This window comes from Cydia amplana, chromosome 23 (assembly GCF_948474715.1).
Source record: "Cydia amplana chromosome 23, ilCydAmpl1.1, whole genome shotgun sequence".
In the NCBI taxonomy this organism is placed as follows: Eukaryota; Metazoa; Arthropoda; class Insecta; order Lepidoptera; family Tortricidae; genus Cydia; species Cydia amplana.
Window position 1 is genome coordinate 4,345,854 of NC_086091.1, and position 21,030 is coordinate 4,366,883.

At 37.9% G+C, this 21,030-nt stretch overlaps 2 protein-coding genes and 1 non-coding gene across 3 annotated transcripts; 1 reads left to right on the forward strand and 2 right to left on the reverse strand.

The window, feature by feature from the left end:
• Window positions 1-4,426: 4,426 nt before the first annotated feature.
• LOC134658632 (uncharacterized) lies at window positions 4,427-8,962 on the reverse strand. The gene is made up of 2 exons (XM_063514284.1): window positions 8,959-8,962; window positions 4,427-5,406 (listed from the first exon to the last, which is right to left on the reverse strand). The coding sequence occupies exon 2, from the start codon at window positions 5,396-5,398 to the stop codon at window positions 4,427-4,429; it is 972 nt and encodes a 323-aa protein (XP_063370354.1). The 5' UTR covers window positions 5,399-5,406; window positions 8,959-8,962.
• Window positions 8,963-11,235: 2,273 nt separating this feature from the next.
• On the reverse strand, window positions 11,236-11,307 carry Trnap-agg (transfer RNA proline (anticodon AGG)). Its single transcript has one exon. It is a non-coding gene; the product is annotated as a tRNA-Pro (tRNA).
• Window positions 11,308-17,324: 6,017 nt separating this feature from the next.
• Window positions 17,325-18,320, forward strand: LOC134658719 (uncharacterized). The gene has a single exon (XM_063514370.1). It carries the CDS (start codon window positions 17,328-17,330, stop codon window positions 18,297-18,299), a length of 972 nt encoding a protein of 323 aa, XP_063370440.1. The 5' UTR covers window positions 17,325-17,327; the 3' UTR covers window positions 18,300-18,320.
• Window positions 18,321-21,030: the final 2,710 nt, after the last annotated feature.

Consider the following 21,030-nt stretch of genomic DNA (forward strand, 5'->3'; position numbering starts at 1 on the left):
ATCCGCCGGAATGTATTCGGCGCCATAAGTACGTTCTTCAACACGGCTAGCCGTAATGTAATACAGCGAGTCATTAGCCGCCGCTTTGACAGTTTTTAGTTCCCATTTTTAACACTCGTGGCGCTGCCTGACATAACAACAACAAACTATGAAAAACGCTGGGGTGTCCATCAAATCTGGAGTTCGTCGAACTGTTTCTTTTCAAAAAACATTTCCTTCGCAACTTAACTAGATGGAGCCCGGCCTCGCGGGGCTCCCATTTCTGAGCGGTTTGCCCTTCTGGCATCTGAAGCTATCTAACGAACCTAACCTACCTACCTATTGATTTAGTGACACGTCCGTGAAAACATTACACTTTAGGGAAAAAAGCGTAGGTAGGTAAGTAGGTTAGGTTCGTTAGGTAGCTTCAGATGCCCGAAGGGCAAACCGCCCAGAAATAGGAGACCCGCATTTGCGGGGCTCCGTCTATTTAAGTTGTGACGTAAATGTTTTGGAAAAGAAACATGTAGTGCGGTGGGACCATAGCAAAAATAAATTAAATTGCAAACATTGTCAAACTCCGGTTACGTAGTAGGCGACCGAAAGAACTGGTCACTCTACAATCTAAATAGTAGATACGATGCGGCTACACGTAGGCCGATTATTGAAGAACGTATCGCAATGACAATCCGCCTAATCGTCGAACCGCCGCATTTCAAAACGCTCCTGTTTTTGAAAACGGCTAGCCGTAATGTAATACGGCGGATTATACGATCGGACTACGACATATTCACTGCGGAGGTCAATTTACTCGTATGTTCTGTTCTGTGACGCCGATGAACTGATCAGTCATGTTGTAATTCGACACGTCTTGATGAGCACTTGGGAGAGCAGTACGATAGAGCTGATGCTGATCCCTGGCTGTACCTAGCGGAACTCAGGTTTGGTGCAACATAGACATACACTGGGTTGGACATCCGACTCGTCATGATGGTAACTTGGTAGAGCAGTACCCAAGATAGCTGATGCTGAACCCTGGCAGTACCTAGTGGAGCTCGAGTTTAATACAACATATGCACACGCTGTTTTGGTCATCGGACTCGTCTTGATGAGCACTTATGAGAGTAGTACCCAAGATAGAGCTGATGCTGAACCCTGGCTGTACCTAGTGGAATTCAGGTTTGGTGCAACATAGGCAAACGCTGTTTTAGTCATCCGACACGTCTTAATGGGCATTTGGGAGAGCAGTACCCAAGATAGAGCTGATGAGCTGAAGCTAAACCCTGGCTGTACCTACTGGAACTCAGGTTTGGTGCAACATAGATACACGCTGTTTTGGACATCCGACTCGTCAGAACGAGCACTTGGGAGAGCAATACCCAAGATAGAGCTGATGCTGAACCCTGGCAGTACCTATTGGAAGTCAGGTTTGGTGCAACATAGGCAAACGCTGTTTTGGTCATCCGACTCGTTTTTTTGAGCACTTGGGAGATACCCAAAATAGAGCTGTAGCTGAACCCTGGCAGTATTTAGTGGAACTCACGTTTGCAATATAGGCACACGATGTTTTGGACATCCGACTCGTCTTGATGAGCACTTAGGAGAGTAGTACCCAAGATAGAGCTGATGCTGAACCCTGGCAGTACCTAGTGGAACTCGGGTTTGGTGCAACATAGACACACGCTGTTTTGGACATCCGACTCGTCATGATGATCACTTGGTAGAGTAGTACCCAAGGTAGCTGATGCTGAACTCTGGCAGTAGGTACCTAGTAGAGCTCGGGTTTTATACAATATAGGCTCACTCTGTTTTGGTCATCCGACTCGTCTTTTTGAGCACTTAGGAGATACTCACGATATAGCTGTAGCTGAACCCTGGCAGTATTTAATGGAACTCACGTTTGTTGCAACATAGGCACACGCTGTTTTGGTCATCTCACTCGTCTTGATGAGCACTTAAGAGAGCAAATTATACATAAGTTTATGTGCGGAGCAGCATGATTACCGCCAGTAGGTGTCCAAACGGGATAGTTTTACGCTCAATTGTGTGGTGTGGACGCATAAATAAATTCAAGGACATTGGCTCGCTGACCCAACATTGCCAGAAAAGAAAAGCCAGTTGGCTTCCTTACAAGAAGTACTGGGCGACCGTGTAGGATGTAATAAGGGCTTATGAAATTGTATATTACGTGTGGATGATATTGGCAATTTGATTTTGTCGTCTGGACACGTTTTTAATGGACAAAGTAAAAGTTGTATCAGACAGGCGTACCGGACAGCGACCGAGGGCCAATTCGTAGGTATATTTCTTTCTTGCTCTCACTTATAGCTGCGTCCTTAACGGACTTATTACTTACCCACTCGATTGAACATGGAACAAGCCTCGGACTGGATCAAAGTCGCGGTCCGGTACGTTTAGGTAGAAAAACTCCGCGAGCCCTTACAAAGCTCTGCTTTTTGCTAGTTTTAACAAGTATTCGAAATGACCACCGCCTTTTTATTATTTTGAGTAAGTACATGTTTTTTTAATGTATGAATGCAGTTTTTCTTGTTATTAAAATCGATGACATGGGTCCTAAGAACAGATCTTCGTATGTCTTATAGTTTCAGACTTTCCCATACTGACCGATCTAAACGGGCGACCCTGTATAGTTATACAACTAAAAATATTAAATGATTAAAATAAATGATCACAATTAATAGAAGTTTATGTGACTGGTACATAATGAAATGTACTGGGAGAGAAGAACACGAACCTACTGGTCCTTAATCAGTGTCATCAGGTAGGTAGGTACAGTCAGCATCAATAGTAGTGGATGAAACAACGCCCCAAAAATATCTGCAACCCTGGAATTACTTTCCAAATAGAGATATATCTCAACAGTTCGCGTTCAAATAATAAGATACACTTAGATACTTCCTTATAATTATGTACCTATCTGTTTTTGTTAAACTATTGGAGAATGGATGATACTTTTGACGTGTAGTCTGCGGGCTTAGCACGGTTCCATTTTTATCGACTATCACTATGCCCGTCACTTTCGTACTTCCATACTTGTTAGAACGTGACAGGCATGGTGATAAACGATAAAAATGCGACTAGGGCTGGCCGCGTAGCCAACGTGCCAATCGCTTACGCTCCGTAGCGATCGAAACGCAACTGTCACTGTCGCACTAATATGGAAGAGTGATAAAGAGACACAAAGCGATTCGATGGCGAAGCGATAGCGATTGTCACCTTAGCTTAGCTAGGCCGCCTGATCCGCTTCTTTTAATGCTGACTGTACTTAATTAATCAGCTGAATAATCTATTTTAGTTTTGAATGATTCACGGTTAGTTTCACTAGACTTATATCGACCGTGATATGAATAGAGGCATGTAACTGCGTCGAAATATCGGGAGCTCGAAAACAATACAAAAAGGTACTATAATCACGTTTCATATCCCGGTCGATATAAATCTAAGATCTATTTCAGTTGTGTTTGTCATTAAACTACTTAAGAAACAATGTCACGGGAATGAGCAAACCTTCAGTTGTTAAGTTAATTAAACTATGACAAAACAATACGCTATATTATACGAAAATAGTCGAACATTAGTCGGTATTTCGACCTTACACTTGATTAGAAAAATTTAATAGGGTTCTCCAAACCTTTGTACACGAGGGCCAAGGCCATAGCCATAACCAGAGGACCTATCGCGAACCACGTTTGAGATGTTGCCTCCCCGTCACACTTACATACGAGTCTACAAGTGCGACAGAGAGGCAACACGTCGAACGTGGTTCCCGGAAGGCTCTCCGGAGCCCGATTCAGTTTAACAACCTGTTACGGTTTATTAGAACGGCTATCGCGCGCAGTTAGTATCGGAACCGGTGTCGCCGCTCGTTCCTCTCCACATTTCCACATTTCTCGCGCAACGGTAGTAAAAACTTGTGTGCCTGGTGAATGGATATACGCCTCCTTTAGACAAATTTGATGTCTGGCTTCTTAATCTGAACGTTATTGTGGCGCAAAAGGCATGTTTACGTTTTTCGGTCAGCGCGGGCGAGTAACTAGCATGCGAGCGTTTGCTCATAACCGGCGGCGACACGTACCCTGCTCGCATCGCCATTCTACTTGTTCTGTGGTTTTGATCTTATTGATACGACCTTAAAGTTCGCTCACGCTGATTGGTGCATTCGACATAGGATACTTTTTATACCAGAACTCACCTCTTAAGGGGGTGAAAAAGGGGGTGATTACAATCAAGTGACGACAACAAAGAACGAAAAATAAATGTTAACACAACTTTATTTTACCTACTAGACACATCACATACTTTATGACTTCTATCCGACAAAGAGCAACCGGCCGCCCGTATTTCTAGCGAGGACCGATTGACTTACACAAATACACAAGTGATACAAATGTAAAAAAAAAACATAACTTTATTCAGTCGAAACCGATTACAGACGGCTAGTAAGCTTCGTGGTCTTGAAAGCGTTGATCTGTTCCTGCTTATGTTCGAAGAACTTATTCAGTTCTTCAAGGCTCAAGTCAGCGAATACAGTAGCCAAGTTGTAGAAGTAAATCTTCTGCTTATACGCGTAATATTGGTACAGAATAGTGTCAGGGGCAAAGGCGGTCGGTTGAGCCTGGAACTTAATAGCCCCCCTCTGGCTGGTACCGTTCACTTCCAGCTCATAAAGACGGCCATCAATAACGGCGTAAACCTGGTTGACCATAACTGGAGGCCTGACGAGTGCTACTTTAGCGGGATGAGCGGGGAGACCCTCGATTTTAAGGACACGCTGGCCGTTGTAAGTGTAGAACTGGTGGTTGCCGTCATAAAAGAACATGATACCGTCCCAGTCGATAACCATGTCTCTAACATCCTTAACTGCTTCAAGTTTAGTGGCCATTTTCTCATCTTCATCATATTTGTACATAACGTAGTCTGAAGTTAAGTAATATACGTGAGCGTGTGCGATATCAACAGCCATTCTGATGATGCTCTCAGTAACGGTGCCATATTTGGTCGCAGTCTGGTCTTGTTCATTGTACTTGTAGATGCCGTCGCTAGCGCCGAAGTAGACGATCTTCTTCTTAGCGAAAGTGGTGCACTGTCCGTTCTCAAGCACCTTCTTGGTTACGCCGTTCTTGTAGCTGTACAAGCCTTTGTAGTCGTAAGTTCCATCGTCTTTAACATCAGCTTCGACGAAGAAGATGGTGAGTTTAGTTTCGTCAGTCTGTTCGTCGCTGTCCTCGGAGTAGTTGATCTCGTTGAAGGGTATGACGATATCGACGATGTCGTGGTGGCCGGTGTAGACGGCGAAGGAGTCGGGATAGAACTTCTTGGTGACGATGAGCAGCTCGTCTTCGGTGGGAGGCGCGGCGACGGCCAGGGCGACGAGGGCGGCGAGGATTGCGAACTTCATTTTGGAGACTGGAAAATAAGGAATAAATAAGGAATCGTGAGCTTCTTTTGTTTATTTGTTGGGTAGAAATATTGGACAAAAATAATTTTTTAAGGTCCAGTAGGTTCACAGAACAAGTAGAATGGCGATGCGAGCAGGGTACGTGTCGCCGCCGGTTATGAGCAAACGCTCGCATGCTAGTACTCGCCCGCGCTGACCGAAAAACGTAAACATGCGTTTTGCGCCACAATAAGGTTCAGATTAAGAAGCCAGACATCAAATCTGTCTAAAGGAGGCGTATCCATTCACCAGGCACACAAGTTTTTACTACCGTTGCGCGAGAAATGTGGAAATGTGGAGAGGAACGAGCGGCGACATCGGTTCCGATACTAACTACGCGCGATAGCCGTTCTAACCTCTTTAATATGTTCTGTGGGTTCGTGTTATTCTCTCAGTCTCACTGAGAGTAAGCGTGAGCGAGATGGATGTGCGTGCTCGGGACCGCAGATATCATGTTTTTACATTTTATTTTTTTTTATTACATAGGTAATATAAAAAGTAATCGCTGAGTTCATCTCAAGCATACGAGGGTGGGTCAAATAGGTCCGTGTTTGATGATAGATGGCATTGCTTAGGAAATTTGGTATTACCGTTGTGTAGTTTTGCCATTTTCAAATTAAAATATGAAAACTGACAGGTATCTGAGGTTTAGTTTTTCTTAGGTGGCAAATTTCGTGAGACCTGTCTGTGTTTCACATGCTAAATGGAAAAAGAGCAGTAGGTATCGTTCCGTAATTTGGTTCTTATTTTTGGATGAAAAAACAAACCATTTAAAAGCTAAGTTAAATGGTCTATTGAGGTCTATTGGTCTATTGAGTTCTTTCGCCGTATATGACAACCGTAAGATATTGGTATAATTAATTTAAACGAGGTTGTGTTTATGAGAAACGCCCACGACTACCTGCAAACGTGGTTACCAAAGAAGTAGTCGAAGAGGTCAAAAACCTGATGTTCATCGATCGTTGTACCAAAGTGCACAAATTAGCAGAGGCTATAGGGGTGTCGTTTGGAACAGCAATTAATATAATACACGACAAATTACACATAAAAAAACGGTCCGCCCGATGGCTGCCGCGATTGCTCACGGATGAAAAAAAAAGCGGCCAAGTGCGAGTCGGACTCGCCCATGAAGGGTTCCGTATTTAGGCGATTTATGACGTATAAAAAAAACTACTTACTAGATCTCGTTCAAACCAATTTTCGGTGGAAGTTTACATGGTAATGTACATCATATACTTTTTTTAGTTTTATCATTCTCTTATTTTAGAAGTTACAGGGGGGGGGACACACATTTTACCACTTTGGAAGTGTCTCTCGCGCAAACTATTCAGTTTAGAAAAAATGATATTAGAAACCTCAATATCATTTTTGAAGACCTATCCATAGATATCCCACACGTATGGGTTTGATGAAAAAAAAATTTTTGAGTTTCAGTTCGAAGTATGGGGAACCCCAAAAATTTATTGTTTTTTTTCTATTTTTGTGTGAAAATCTTAATGCGGTTTACAGAATACATCTACTTACCAAGTTTCAACAGTATAGTTCTTATAGTTTCGGAGAAAAGTGGCTGTGACATACGGACGGACAGACAGACGGACAGACGGACAGACAGACAGACAGACATGACGAATCTATAAGGGTTCCGTTTTTTGCCATTTGGCTACGGAACCCTATAAAATGGATACTTACTGGCGATACTTCTGCTAATGTTGAAGGAGTGTTTGGACTTGTGTGAGCGATATTGGCAAGAGTTTTTGCGTCGTGTCGTTACCGTTGATCAAACTTGGATCCATTATTATACACCTGAGGCCAAGTGGCAGTCAAAACGATGGATTTTTTCGGATAAATCTGACCCGAAGAAGGCGAAAAAGGTCCTATCAGCTGGAAAAATATCACCGTGCAGTACTACAGTGAGTTATTGCTTATAGGTATTTATATTATTATACAGTGTGTAAATCCAATACGGGCGAATATTTAAACGGTGGTTAGCATAGGACCTAAAAAGTATATTGAGATAGATTTTACTTAGAAATGCATTGAAAATTTTAACCATACAAAATAATTCGGCCCGCAATGTAATACACCACACAAGTTACGGGATACGAGCTTTTTAAAGTAACTGTCAACGCTTGTTGGCAGTTACTATAAAAAGCTCGTATCTAGTAATGTCATGTCATCTTCTGTTTCTTAATGTTTGCAGTACATTGCTGCTCGGTACATGTGGAAAAAATTAATCACGGGGTCATAATTAAGTGTAACTTAAAAAAACATTTTAATTAATGATAAGACGGGTAAATTCTATATCTGGTTTAATTTATTGCCCGTATTAGACTTACACACTGTATAAGTAATAATAGTAATTAATTTCAAATATTAAACTACAAAATTTGAAATCATTGGTAGGGTTATTAATTAACTATAGGTACGTAATAAGATAATTAAACACTCAAACAAAATTGGAGCAGCCTGTGCCCAGGCGAGTGCAGTCCTGTCCGGCCAGAGCGGCCGGTCGGCAGAACAATAGGATAAGGAAAAATGTTATTTATTTAGCGCTCAGTGCAGTGGTGTCGGTTGTTGTAATTTAAATGATAGATTAAGTTGAGCATGTTATGAATGTAAGTAGGTAGTTTCTTAAGTTAAAAGATATTCTATTGTTGTATAAAATCTACCGCGGATGGAGTATCGAGACAAACCTTACTGGTTTACCGATACTTTTGTAATTAAGTTTAGATATTGTGTTGTAATTACCTGAATAAATAATCATAATAATAATAATAATTGGACCATTTCAATAAAAAAATAAAGGAGACACGGCCCCATTGGCAATGAAGACAGTGTTGTTTCACCACAACAACTCACCAGCGCATTCTTACAGATTTTGTCGCTTGCTGCTATGCCCACCTTGCTCACCGGGTCTAGCTTCCTGCGCCTTTTTTCTGTTTAAAATTACGAAATACATGGCTCGGGGGTAAGAAATTCTGGTCATACGAGGAAGTTGTCGCCGCGAGACAGAAGCGTATTTTTGAATTTTTTGAGACTTTTAACAAATTATTTTTTTGGAGTACCTAGTTAAATAAGTGGCCGCGGAACGTTAAAAAAAGTGTAAGGACCTAGGAAGAGATTACGTTAAAAAATAAAATATATAAAGTTAAAAAAATATGCCTCTTCATTTCTAACACGGGTACTTTTTGATCCACCCTCGTACCTACCTACCTACCTACCTAAGTAGTAAGTATACCTAGATTTCTGTAAATAGATTTAAAATTACTTAGGGCCGCACATTTTATAATAGGTACATAGTTCCATTAACTTGGTTCAGTAACATTAGAAAATATAGAGAGATAGAGAAATATCACAAAAAAAGTTTTTACCGTCTACATCAGAAAACGGGGTAATTTAGTATGAGGTTTTCATTAAATAATAGCGCCTAAGTATTACGCGCCCCAAATAAACAACCAATAGAACCAAATAAAATAAAATAGTTACTAAAAAAATATACATAAATATAAAATTTTCCTTACCAGTTCCGTTGAATAGTCGAAACATAAGTACTTAATGTCTCTGCGAATTTCGCTTATATGCAACTGCAATATGACCTAACTAGATAGCCTAACATTTATCTTATTTATTTTTAAACAAATTAGGTATTAGCAAAGAGAATAGAGTGGATAGAGAGTTACTGTCATAGTAAATGTTGTAGTCACAGACCACAGTAAATTTACTGCCATCTATCGACACAGCATTAAAAATGAAAATATATAGGAACATCAAAAAATGTACCATATATATATGTTGGTGGTAGATCGTAAACTCGGGCATATCGAGATATATATAATTATTTTTTATCCTTCATTTTTTAGAACGATTGACTTTGACCCATGTTCTTTCACTGATATATGTTAAACTTGTTAAATATCAAACCGTGTCGCCAACGCCATCTAGATGACTGTAGGCCAAAGGTGTGGCGCCATCTATACGAGTATAATTTTTTCTTGATTTCCGAGGCATGTTTTTTCCATAGACTTTACTTATCTTATACGGAGTCACATATATCTTTGGTATTAGGTACATAAGGAAGGTGTATTACAATCTTAAAGAATTTTTTGACGATTCATGTGACAACGAACTGTAAATAATTTAGTTAATGTATACTTAGTTTATAAGTAGTTTTAAGAATTGTATTGTATGTTCGCAAAGGGCAGCTCTTGATACCATTTATTTGTAAGATCATCTATATGTATACACAGTGGACAATAAAAACCTTATTGTTATTCTTATTCTTAAGACATAAGAGGTACCTACATTGATAAACACAGCGACGAAAACACTCACATCACTATAGGTCTTATTTATATTGATATAAGGTTGGATATCACTTGAATATATAATGGAAAAGTACCTGTACCTACATGTTCAAGTCCAATCAAAGTGCATGCCCTTTACAATCATCTGCAAACTTCTTAAAGTTTCTTATTTACCCAATTAATAAAAAGCTATAACATGTATTATAAGTATTTCAAATGTAAAACATAGGTACTACGACTATGACTGATTTCAAGATTCAAAATAAGTATTCTTTATTCATGTACAGTCAGCAGCAGAAGTTGCTAAACTTTTATCTTAACAATAAAGTCGCTCCAAGATCATTTTGAACACCTAGCCCGCTTAGTAGGTAACTTCTGCTGCTCACTGTAGGCCTAGCAACAAGCACTAAACTTATGAATAGTCTAAAACGAATACATATATGTGACGTTATCTATGAAAAGGGACCTTATTGTCGATGGTGCTTACGCCATTATTAACGATGCTCCGATATAAATACAATGCCGCGCGATGCTGTGCGGCGTAAGCGCCATCGACAATAAGGTCCCTTTTCATAGATAATGCCCCATATTATCATCTTACTATTATTACTAATTTTAAAATGTGATAATTTTAATTTATTATTTACAAACATAAAAATATAAAACCAGAAAAAATACCTACAAAATTAAACATATTTTAAATTATAGAATTGTTATACCTATTTAAGTCCAGATCAAAAATAATAAGATTTTCACAATAAGATTGTAAAAATTTAAAAGAAAATTGTAGGTATAAGAAATACTAACTAGTCCATTATCGTCTACTAGATAGAATATATTGTTATTACGCAAAAAATTGAGTGGTACATTTAAACTAGTACCTACATTATATTATAGACTCACACCAAGATAAGTCTGTACGATTTTGATAGCACACGCAGTGCAAGTGTTATTTTATTTTAAACGTCATAATTCTATGACTTGACGTATATAAATAACACCTGCACTGCATATGGTATCACAATCGTTGCAGACTATGCTTGGTCTAAATCTTCTAACTATAATACATATGTAGTATATAAATTATACTCATATACTAAACTTTTATGTTTACACGCAAAGTACATCAGCACCATCTATATTTAATTACAAGAAATGCATTATATGAATAGTTACGTCCGAACTCCGATAGGTGGCGCTGCGAAAGATGATGATTGTAAACTGACGATTCCACAGTGCTTGTGGATATACCTAGGTACTTAATTTAAAATAACCGCGTATCAAGAGTATTTAATTTGTAATTATTATTATATCAATTTATTTTGTAAATATGTAATTTACACGCAAACTTTTCCTTGCATGGCGATACTGAGTCGACCGACTCAGTCAAGAAAATAGTTAAGAAAATGATAAACATAATATTTACTAAAAATACAAACGGGAAAAACAAAACAAAAGCTAATTGTCAACTAATTTAAAAACAAAAAGTGAATTGGGCTCGTCCGGGATTTGAACCCGGGACCTCTCGCACCCTAAGCGAAAATCATACCCCTAGACCAACGAGCCGGGTGACAGACATGACGAAATTACTGGTTAGCTTTATCTTGGTACTATTTGCCGTTACGTCAGCATCATGATAACATTCATTGATACTTGATAATAACTGTAAATTTTATTTAGCAATGTTACATATTGAGAGTGTAACACATTGTGTCGACTTTTTTATTATATATATTTTTTACATTCTAAAAGCTTTGCACCTAGTTATTTTATTATACATTGTTTTCTTAAGATTTGTTGCCAGTATTTTTTTTTTTAATCCCACGTACCTACATACGTAACAAGCTTCAGCTTGTAAGTAGTGCAAGTACCAACTTAAATACAGCTTTTATGATTTGTACAATCAGAGTAGATCCCATCAATTCTGTTAATATGTAAACAATGCTCATTATAACGTAACTATTGTGTATTGTATTTCAAGTGAAATTATCCCACGCATCCTTATTAACAAAACACCGTCGTCTAGTATAAGTTGAACTCCAGATCCAAAATAACTATGCGTAATCAGAGATCATTGAATACTGGTTTTTGTGCGGTAAATTATATTGTCGTGCAGAATTTAAATTCTTATTACAGGTAATTATTATCGCTTACAGAGACAACATCTTTTTAGCTGTTTTATAAGAAATAAATAATAAATAATTTCTTTATTCAGGCAATTCCATATTTATTACTCGGCTACATATAAACTAGGTTAATTGTACTTACATACTACACTAGAAATATAGGTACAGGTAATTATTTTTACTTATTTTTATTTTAACCCTTTACCGCATACGAAGCCATTTATGGCGGATATAATATTCAACTCTATTGACTGCTATTAAAGTTCAAAATTAATTAATTAGTTTTACTTGCAGTACGGCCAGTACGGGGTTAATTTAAATAATAAACATCCCCAGAATGGGGGTTTATTAGTGCGGACATCCAATGTCTTTATAAAAGACTGTCTGGCCTATCCGCTAACATATTTAGAATGCTGTTTATAAGTAAGAATACGTAACCTAAATTCAATCCGCTAACATATTTAGAATGCTGTTTATAAGTAAGAATACGTAACCTAAATTCAATCCGCTAACATATTTAGAATGCTGTTTATAAGTAAGAATAAGTTGTTCGCAGAAATCGCGAAGCGTCTGGTTGACGTAACTGGTGACCGAAGAGCTGGCGGCTACCTCGCACAACGTATCAGCATTGCGATACAGCGAGGAAATGTCGCCAGCATCCTTGGTACAATGCCTCAAGGGCCTATTTTAGATTTAAGCTAGTTTTTAATTTCTTTTAGTAATACACTGTATTTATCTTGTTTGTAAATAAATGATTAATCGGTTTTTAGTAAGAATACCTAACCTAAATTCAAGCCGCTAACATATTTAGAATGCTGTTTATAAGTAAGAATAGGGTAAAGGCACCAGTAGTCAGCCTTATAACGACTTTTTTAAGTTTGAACGGTCGGCATTTCTACAGGATTAGTCGGATAATTAAACAAATAACATGGTTAGATCAATTGTTTATCATAGTTTTAAAACAAAATATTTAAAAATATAACAATCATCTTTATAATATCTCTAATTAAGTTTAAACAAAAAGTGGCACTTTTCTCCAGTAGTCAGCCTCCAAAATCCAGTAAGCAGCCTCTGTGTACCCAGTACTCAGCCTATAAACTATTTATAATAATTAGATTAAAATCACTAATATTTATAACAAAATCAACGATATTATAATATTTATTTTTTCTTTATAATTATTGTTATCGTTATTGTAGTTAGTTGTAGTTTTTAATTTTAGTTTAGAATTTTTTGCATAAGTATATCAAAATCAACGATGTTAAAATAATATCTATTTTTTATTTATAATTTTAGTTATTGTAGTTAGTTGTAGTTTTTAAATTTAGTTTATATTTTTTTTCCATATATGTATTACTTACCTACTTGTTTATTTATTTAATAAAAAAAAATCTTATAGGTAGGTACATACAATTCTTATGACACAAAATTTGTTGGCCATAGGTACTTAATTAACTAACACTATTCTTGCAAACTAAGAATCGCAATATTTATTTTCTAATAATTAATCCGTCAAAAATTAACGAGGTAAATCAGGTAATATATAATTATGTTCCTAGTAGGTATTCGGTAAAAATAATTGATAGAGTCTATGCAGATCTAATTATCATTAATAAACAAAGTCATATACCGAGTATACCGACCAGGAAAAAACAAAATGATAGTTATGTATAGTTAACGTCAAAAATATGTATACACTTTTGAACCTTATTTCAATGAGATAGGGTTTTAAAATGTGGACATATTTTTGACGGCGACGTACCAAGCAGGGTCAATGGCTGAGTACTGGATCCGCGAAACCCAGTGCTCAGCCGCATTAAAACGTTATTTCAAATGCGGCTGACTACTGGGTTTTACTTTAAATTGACTAGGGCATGCCTAACTAAATTTGAAAATGTAAATTTAACGGTCCTAACGGTCGCATTGGCTCGAAAATAATAAAATAAACGAATAACCCAAAGGTCAGCCGGGGGGGGGGGGGCTGGGCACTGGATTCTTTGGAAAAAAGTGTTATCCAGTGGCCAGCCCCCTCAATTTATAAGTGAAATATTGATATTTTCATTCAAATATAATGCAATTTAATAGATAAACTAATAAATAAACCAATCATTAACAAAAACAATAACTTTTAACATTAAAACATAGTTTTTCTTGCCTGTTAAGAGAACACCACGTGCAGTAAAAAATATGGCGGACATGACACTATTGCACTCGTCGACAAACAGCACCTCTATGAACGAGTATATTTCTTCCCCCCGTTCCCTCACCGCACCTGTCGTGTGACGTATTAACCAATAAGGAATCAAAGCTCCTATTTGAGTACTCGCGATTTGTTTAAACGAATATACCAGATATTTATGACCAATAAACGACTCAAACGGCTGACTACTGGTACCTGGCTGGTCACTGGTGCTGTTACCCTACGTAACCTAAATTCAATCCGCTAACATATTTAGAATGCAGTTTATAAGTAAGAATACGTAACCTAAATTCAATTCGCTAACATATTTAGAATGCTGTTTATAAGTAAGAATACGTAACCTAAATTCACGTTTAGTACCTACATAACTTCGAGTACGAAATAGCTTAGAGTCCTTCCATTGCAAGCAAATGTCACAATTCATCAATAAGCGCCACTTGCACCAATTGCACCATCCCACTAACCCGGGGTTAACCAGTTTAACCTGGAGTTGCCATGGTTACCAGTACAATTTGACACTGGGTTCACGGTTTAACGGGTTAACCCCGGGGTCCCCGGGTTAGTGGGATGGTGCAACTGTGTTAGATGTTTCCGACTTGGGGCAGCAATTTGTTTAGGGTTCCCGATATCCTGGTCACCTGAGGCGAATGCTCATTAATACAATGTAATTAGTGTAATTACAATGTAATTGAGACTGAAGAATAAAAACACTTTACGCCATCTTATGACTGTTGGTTATGTATCTTATGGTTGTTGTATTCGATTGAATAATATTTTGTACAATGGTTGACAATGGCAAATGTTACGCGGTCACCACAATGATGCGGAATAAATAATCCGAATACTTACATAAGGTAATGTTGATGAAAAATCTTTATTTTCAGGCAACTATTGACCCATAGGTAAATACCGCCATCCGGGGTGAATAGGGACAAAACTTATTTTTTTGTAATTTACCTGACAATGTCTCAAAAAATACCCACTCAAATTTTATCTTTCGATTGAAAATAATACTACATTTTGTATGATACAATTTGTGACAGAAATAGTCCGATAAATCACATATCTTAAAAACTATAAACACACACTATGGATGCAATGCATTTCGCAACCCGCTGTCGCGGAACTAACCGCCGGAACTTGACACCCTTCGGCCAAAACACCCTTTGGTCACAGAATAAGTAATAGTATTATCATACAGAACGGCCACGCACCGCCCCGCCCCGACTCGCATTACCTCGTCCCGCGACTGTTTGCGACATGAATCTGGCGGACTTCTGGCGTCCTCTCAGTAAAGCGACTTGCTCACACATACACAATGAAGCGTGTAGAGACGTGCCGCGCACACTATAAACGCAAATGATTTTTGATGTATGGCGTGTCCGCCCTGTGCTTTAGTGAAGGTCGCTAGACGCGGGCGGTTTAAGCGTGAAGAGGTAACAGACAGACAAGAGATTTATGGATTATTGATTAAGCTGTGGTGGCCGAGTGGATATGACGTCCGACTTTTAATCTGGAGGTCGCGGGTTCAAATCCTGGCTCGTACCAATGAGTTTTTCGGAACTTATGTGCGAAATATCATTTGATATTTAGCACTAGCTTTTCGGTGAAGGAAAACATCGTGAGGAAACCTGCATACATCTGCGAAGAAATTCAAAGGTGTATGTGAAGTCCCCAATCCGCATTGGGCTAGCGTGGGGACTATAGCTCAAGCCCTCTCGCGCATGAGAGGAGGCCTGTGCCCAGCGGTGGGACGCATATAGGCTCACATTATTATTATTATTATATGATTATATGGATTAGTATGGATATATTATGCCCAAGGAAAGTTCCTGGTAATATTTTTAATGCTCGAATAATAATAAGTAATACCTAATTCGTAGAAAAATATTTGAGATAAAAGCTAGGCTATCAAGTTAGGTCACACTCGATGGGGATATAAGCGAATTGGCAGTGACTTGAAATTAGTGTGTTCCGGAGATTCAACGGCACAGGTAAGATAAGTTGAATTATATTTTATTTGGCTTAAAATAATTTAAATTATTTATTTAAATAATAATGTAAAAAAAGTTAAATTGAAACAATAATTTACTACATTTTTTTATAAAAACCTTGAATAGGTAGATCGTATCTATCCAACCCCATATTATTTGTATTCAAAGTGCCTATTCAAACCAATTAATTGCATTCATAATTTACTCAATTTTTATTTTTTAAATGATTTACTTATTGATTGACTTAAAATTGTGTTAGTATCTAAATTAATGTTTTGCCAATCACAAGACAACATAAGAATGATTATTTAGAATGATCACAAAGAGTAAATATCATTTAATTAAATATAAAAGTGTTTATTACTTTATCTAAAATAAAGTTTTAATAATATCTGGGAGACCGAGCTTTGCTTGGAAAACATATAAAAACTCAAAAATGCGCGTTTTCCCAGAGATAAGACCTAGCTAGATCGATTTTTCGCCCCCGAAAACCCCGAAATATAAATAAATATACAAGAATTGCTCGTTTAAAGGTATAAATTAATAAATAAACAAACCTGACGCAGTTTGCATGTCGATGCGCTCAAATTAACTAAATCTTAAACAAATATATGTTCTGCACAAGCAAGTAAGTGTACAAAATCTTTAATTAATCATTATTTTAATAAAACTGTGTTACTGAAATAGTATTACTACCTGTTAATATATTATTAATATATTTTTACTTAAATAACATATATTTGCCATACCTTATGTTATGATTAAACACTTTAAACAGGCGGATAATGTCAATAAAATTATTATTAATTAAACTGCAACTAAAACTAAATGAAAGAACTAAAGTTAACAGAACTATTTTTGAGATTTACTAGGTGATATTCGATATATATTTTTGGCTGGCCCTTAGGTATATAAATCATCAAATTGGCAACACCTCTTGGTTCAGTGTTCTTATTTGTTAAATAAGAATATCAGATTATTTTTTGTGCAATTAAGTACTATTTGTATTTTAGTCCTTTAATAAAGTCAAATAGTGCTCTAGAGCTCTTACGACATAAACGTACCTTTTAATTATTTATATAGTGTTAGGTATATTTAATTTATATTTAATATTTTACAGACATAGATGATAATTACTTAAGAGGCCATCACTTTGTTTAATATAATATCAACATTGAAATAAGCATCACTGATTTATTCGAGATTTCCAATTTTCCACACAACAAAAAAATGCAAAATCCTCAATTGTTTTTTCCAGATTCCAATATGAAGTTTGCAATCCTCGTCGGCCTCGTCGCCCTGTCCGTCGCCGCTCCCCCGAGCAACGACGAGCAGCTCATCATCACCAAGAAGTTCTATCCCGACTCCTTCGCCATCTACACCGGCCACCACGACATCGTCGACATCGTTGTACCCCTCAACCAGATCAACGACTCCGAGGATAGCAACGAAGACACTGACGAACCTAAAATCACGATCTTTTTCGTCGAAGCCGATGTCAAAGACGATGGAACTTACGACTACAAAGGATTGTACACCTACAAGGATGGCGTAGCCAAGAAGGTGCTTGAGAACGGACAGTGCACCACTTACGCTAAGGACAAGACCGTCTACTTCGGCGCTAGCGACGGCATCTACAAGTACAACGAACAAGACCAGACTGCGACCAAATATGGTACCGTTACTGAGAGCATCATCAGAATGGCTGTTGATACCGAACACGCTCGCGTATATTACTTAACTTCAGACTACGTTATGTACAAATACAATGAAGATGAGAAGGTGGCCACTAAAGTTGAAGCAGTCAAGGACGCTAGGGACATGGTCTTCGATTACGAGGGCATCATGTTCTTCTACGACGGCAACCACCAGTTCTACACTTACAACGGCCAGCGTGTCCTTAAAATCCAAGGTCTCCCGATGCACCCTACCAAAGTAGCACTCATCAGGCCCCCAGTTCTGATCAACCAGGCTTTCGCTGTTATCGACAGCTATCTTTATGAACTGAACGTGAACGGTACTTGCGAGAAGTCGTCGGTAAAGTTCCAGTCTCAACCCACCGCGTACGCCCCGGACACCATTCTGTTCCAATACTATGCTTACAAGCAGAAGATTTACTTCTACAACCTGGGTACCATGTTCGATGACATGAACATTGATGAAATGAACGAGTTCTTTGATGATAAGAAGGAACAGATCAACGTTTACAAGAACACGAAGGTTTCTAGCCGTATGTAATTTTGTTTGTTGTTTTGACTGAATAAAAACTTTCCTATGATTTATTCTTGTTGTTTTGTTGATTGTTATTGTTACTCCGTACTCATAGGTTGTTATTTACTGTATACACTTAACACTTTAAAATCTCGCGTTATGTACACGTATTTAATTACACAAACGAGTCTATCGCGACATAATTTCATTGTTTTCATCTTTTAACTCAGCTGAAACGTCGGAATTTAAGGCAAAAACAATGAAATGATATCGCGGTAAACCCGTTTGTGTAATTAAATATGTGTATACACCTAAATTGGACGCGAAATTACAGTTGAATCGTATCTAGACACAATGAGGTCAACCAATATATGTTGCTCAAATTCTTCAAAGAGCTATTAATTACAAAATACATAAGAATCTTGATCAGTAAATAATAAAACCCAAGGAGAGAGGTTAGTCATTAAATCTAGGGAAGGTAGGTAAGTCGCTGTAAGTAAACACCGTTGTCTAGTATAAATAGAACTCCAGGTCCGAAATAACTATGCGTGGTCTTCGGAACTCTTCTGACACTTCGGAGCCACGTGCGAATCGGACGCAGATGTGCTATACCCTTTAAACTTGTAAGGCCCCACGTCCCATTTTTAGGACTGCGAGTATAAATAAAGTCCTTCCATTGCTAGCAAATGTCACAATTCATCAATAAGTGGCCCAGGCACGTTTTTTTTTATTTGGCTGTGTTGGATGTTTGCGACTTTGGGCAGCAATTTATTTAGGGTTCCCGTTATCCTGGTTATCTGAGGCGAATGCTCATACAGTGTAATTGAGTCTGAAGAATAAAAACACATTACGCCATCTTATAAACTGTAGGAGTTAAGTATTCGATTGAATAATATTTTGTACAATGGCAGATGTTACGCGGTCACCAAAGGCCGGTTTTAGTGTCACGCGGACCGTCCGTCCGGGTCGCTCCGCACCGCCAAATTGTATGAGAGCTGTCCACGCGGACGGGCGTCCGCGCAGACCCGTCAGCTTTACTTTAAAACGCTCCCTGAACGTACATAATATAGGTAGTTCCGGTGCGGAGCGAACCATACGGACGGTCCGCATAACACTAAAACCAGCCAAACTGATGCGAAAAAAATAATGCGGAAACATAATGTTTAATGAAAATCTTTATTTTCAGGCAACTATTGACCCATAGATAAATATAATACCTTAAAGCTAGTAACGCCGGGACTTGACGCCCTTCGGCCAAAACTCCTCCTTGTTGAAGGTCGCTAGATGTTCAGTCGGAACGCTCACCACAAAAGAATTAAAATTCGCATTTTGTCGAGATACCCACTTCGCAACCCTCAGGACGACGCGGACTTGACGCATACTATACCTACATACTAGACCTTCATAATAAAACTATGTATTACTAATTTTAGTAGGTTCCTTTATGTATTTTATTAACCTTTTAACCGCTTATAATTTTTATCGAGCGTACTCGTGTCGCCGCCGGTACGAAATTGGTACCTACCTACACGAAGTTTTATTTGGGGTTGATATACATTTAATGGCGGTAAAATATTAATACACAGGCAAATTATATTAAAATATACTTACCTAATGAAAGTACCTGTTTAATTAGGTGCCCGAATAATAATAAGCCTTACCTTATTTGTTGAAAAATATGTGAGATAAAAGTTAGGCTATCAAGTTAGGTCACACTTGATGAGGATATAAGCGAATTGGCAGTGACTTGAAATTAGTGTTGTTCCGGAGATTCAACGACACGGTACAGGTAAGAAAACTTGAATATTATTTTATTTTTATTTGGCTTAATATAATTTTAATTTCATTTTATATATATTAATAAATTTAATAAACTACTTTGTTTTCGGATGTTGAAGAATGGAAATAGTTATTTCTTTTACAAGAAGGCGAACATTAGAAATCAAATCCAAGTGATCAAAATTAAATTTATATATTTTTTAATTATCACTAGCCAACATAAGGAATGAACTCGAAATTTGCATTTAATTAGGTACTTTGCCAATTCTGTGGATAAAATGCAACTCTTTCATGAGTTCATTGAATATTAAATAAAATAGGGCATTTACGAAGTGGTGTGGTGGTGAAACGCCAGTTTTTAGATATTGTTTACTAACTTTGTAAGTAATAATATGTTTATCCAGTTTATCTTGTCAAAATGCGCGACCCCGTTTTATTAAATATTTTACAGTACATATGGTGCTACATTAGTTAGGTATATCACCAAATTGGACAACTGCTTAGGGTTCTTAGTTGATAATAATTTAGAGCCGAATTGTTTAATAGTAAATCATAATTGAAATGTGCCCGTTCAATTATTTTTGCGAGATTTCCACCCATAAAAAAACGCTCATGACTCCATTCCTTACTTAGATGCATTTTTTTACAGACTCCAAAATGAAGTTCGCAATTCTCGCCGCCCTTGTTGCCCTGACCGTCGCTGCGCCCCCCAGCAACGACGAGCAGCTCATCATCACCAAGAAGTTCTACCCCGACTCCTTCGCCGTCTACACCGGCCACTACGACATTGTCGACATCGTCGTACCCCTCAACCAGATCAACTACTCCGATGACAGTAATGAAATCACTGACGAAACTATCACCATCTTTTTCGTCGAAGCTGATGTCAAAGACGATGGAACTTACGACTACAAAGGATTGTACACCTACAAGAATGGCGTAGCCAAGAAGGTGCTTGAGAACGGACAGTGCACCACTT

Coding starts and splice junctions, on each gene's coding strand:
- LOC134658632 (XM_063514284.1), bottom strand. CDS start 5,398: ATGAAGTTCGCAATCCTCGCCGCCCTCGTCGCCCTGGCCGTCGCCGCG.
- LOC134658719 (XM_063514370.1), top strand. CDS start 17,328: ATGAAGTTTGCAATCCTCGTCGGCCTCGTCGCCCTGTCCGTCGCCGCT.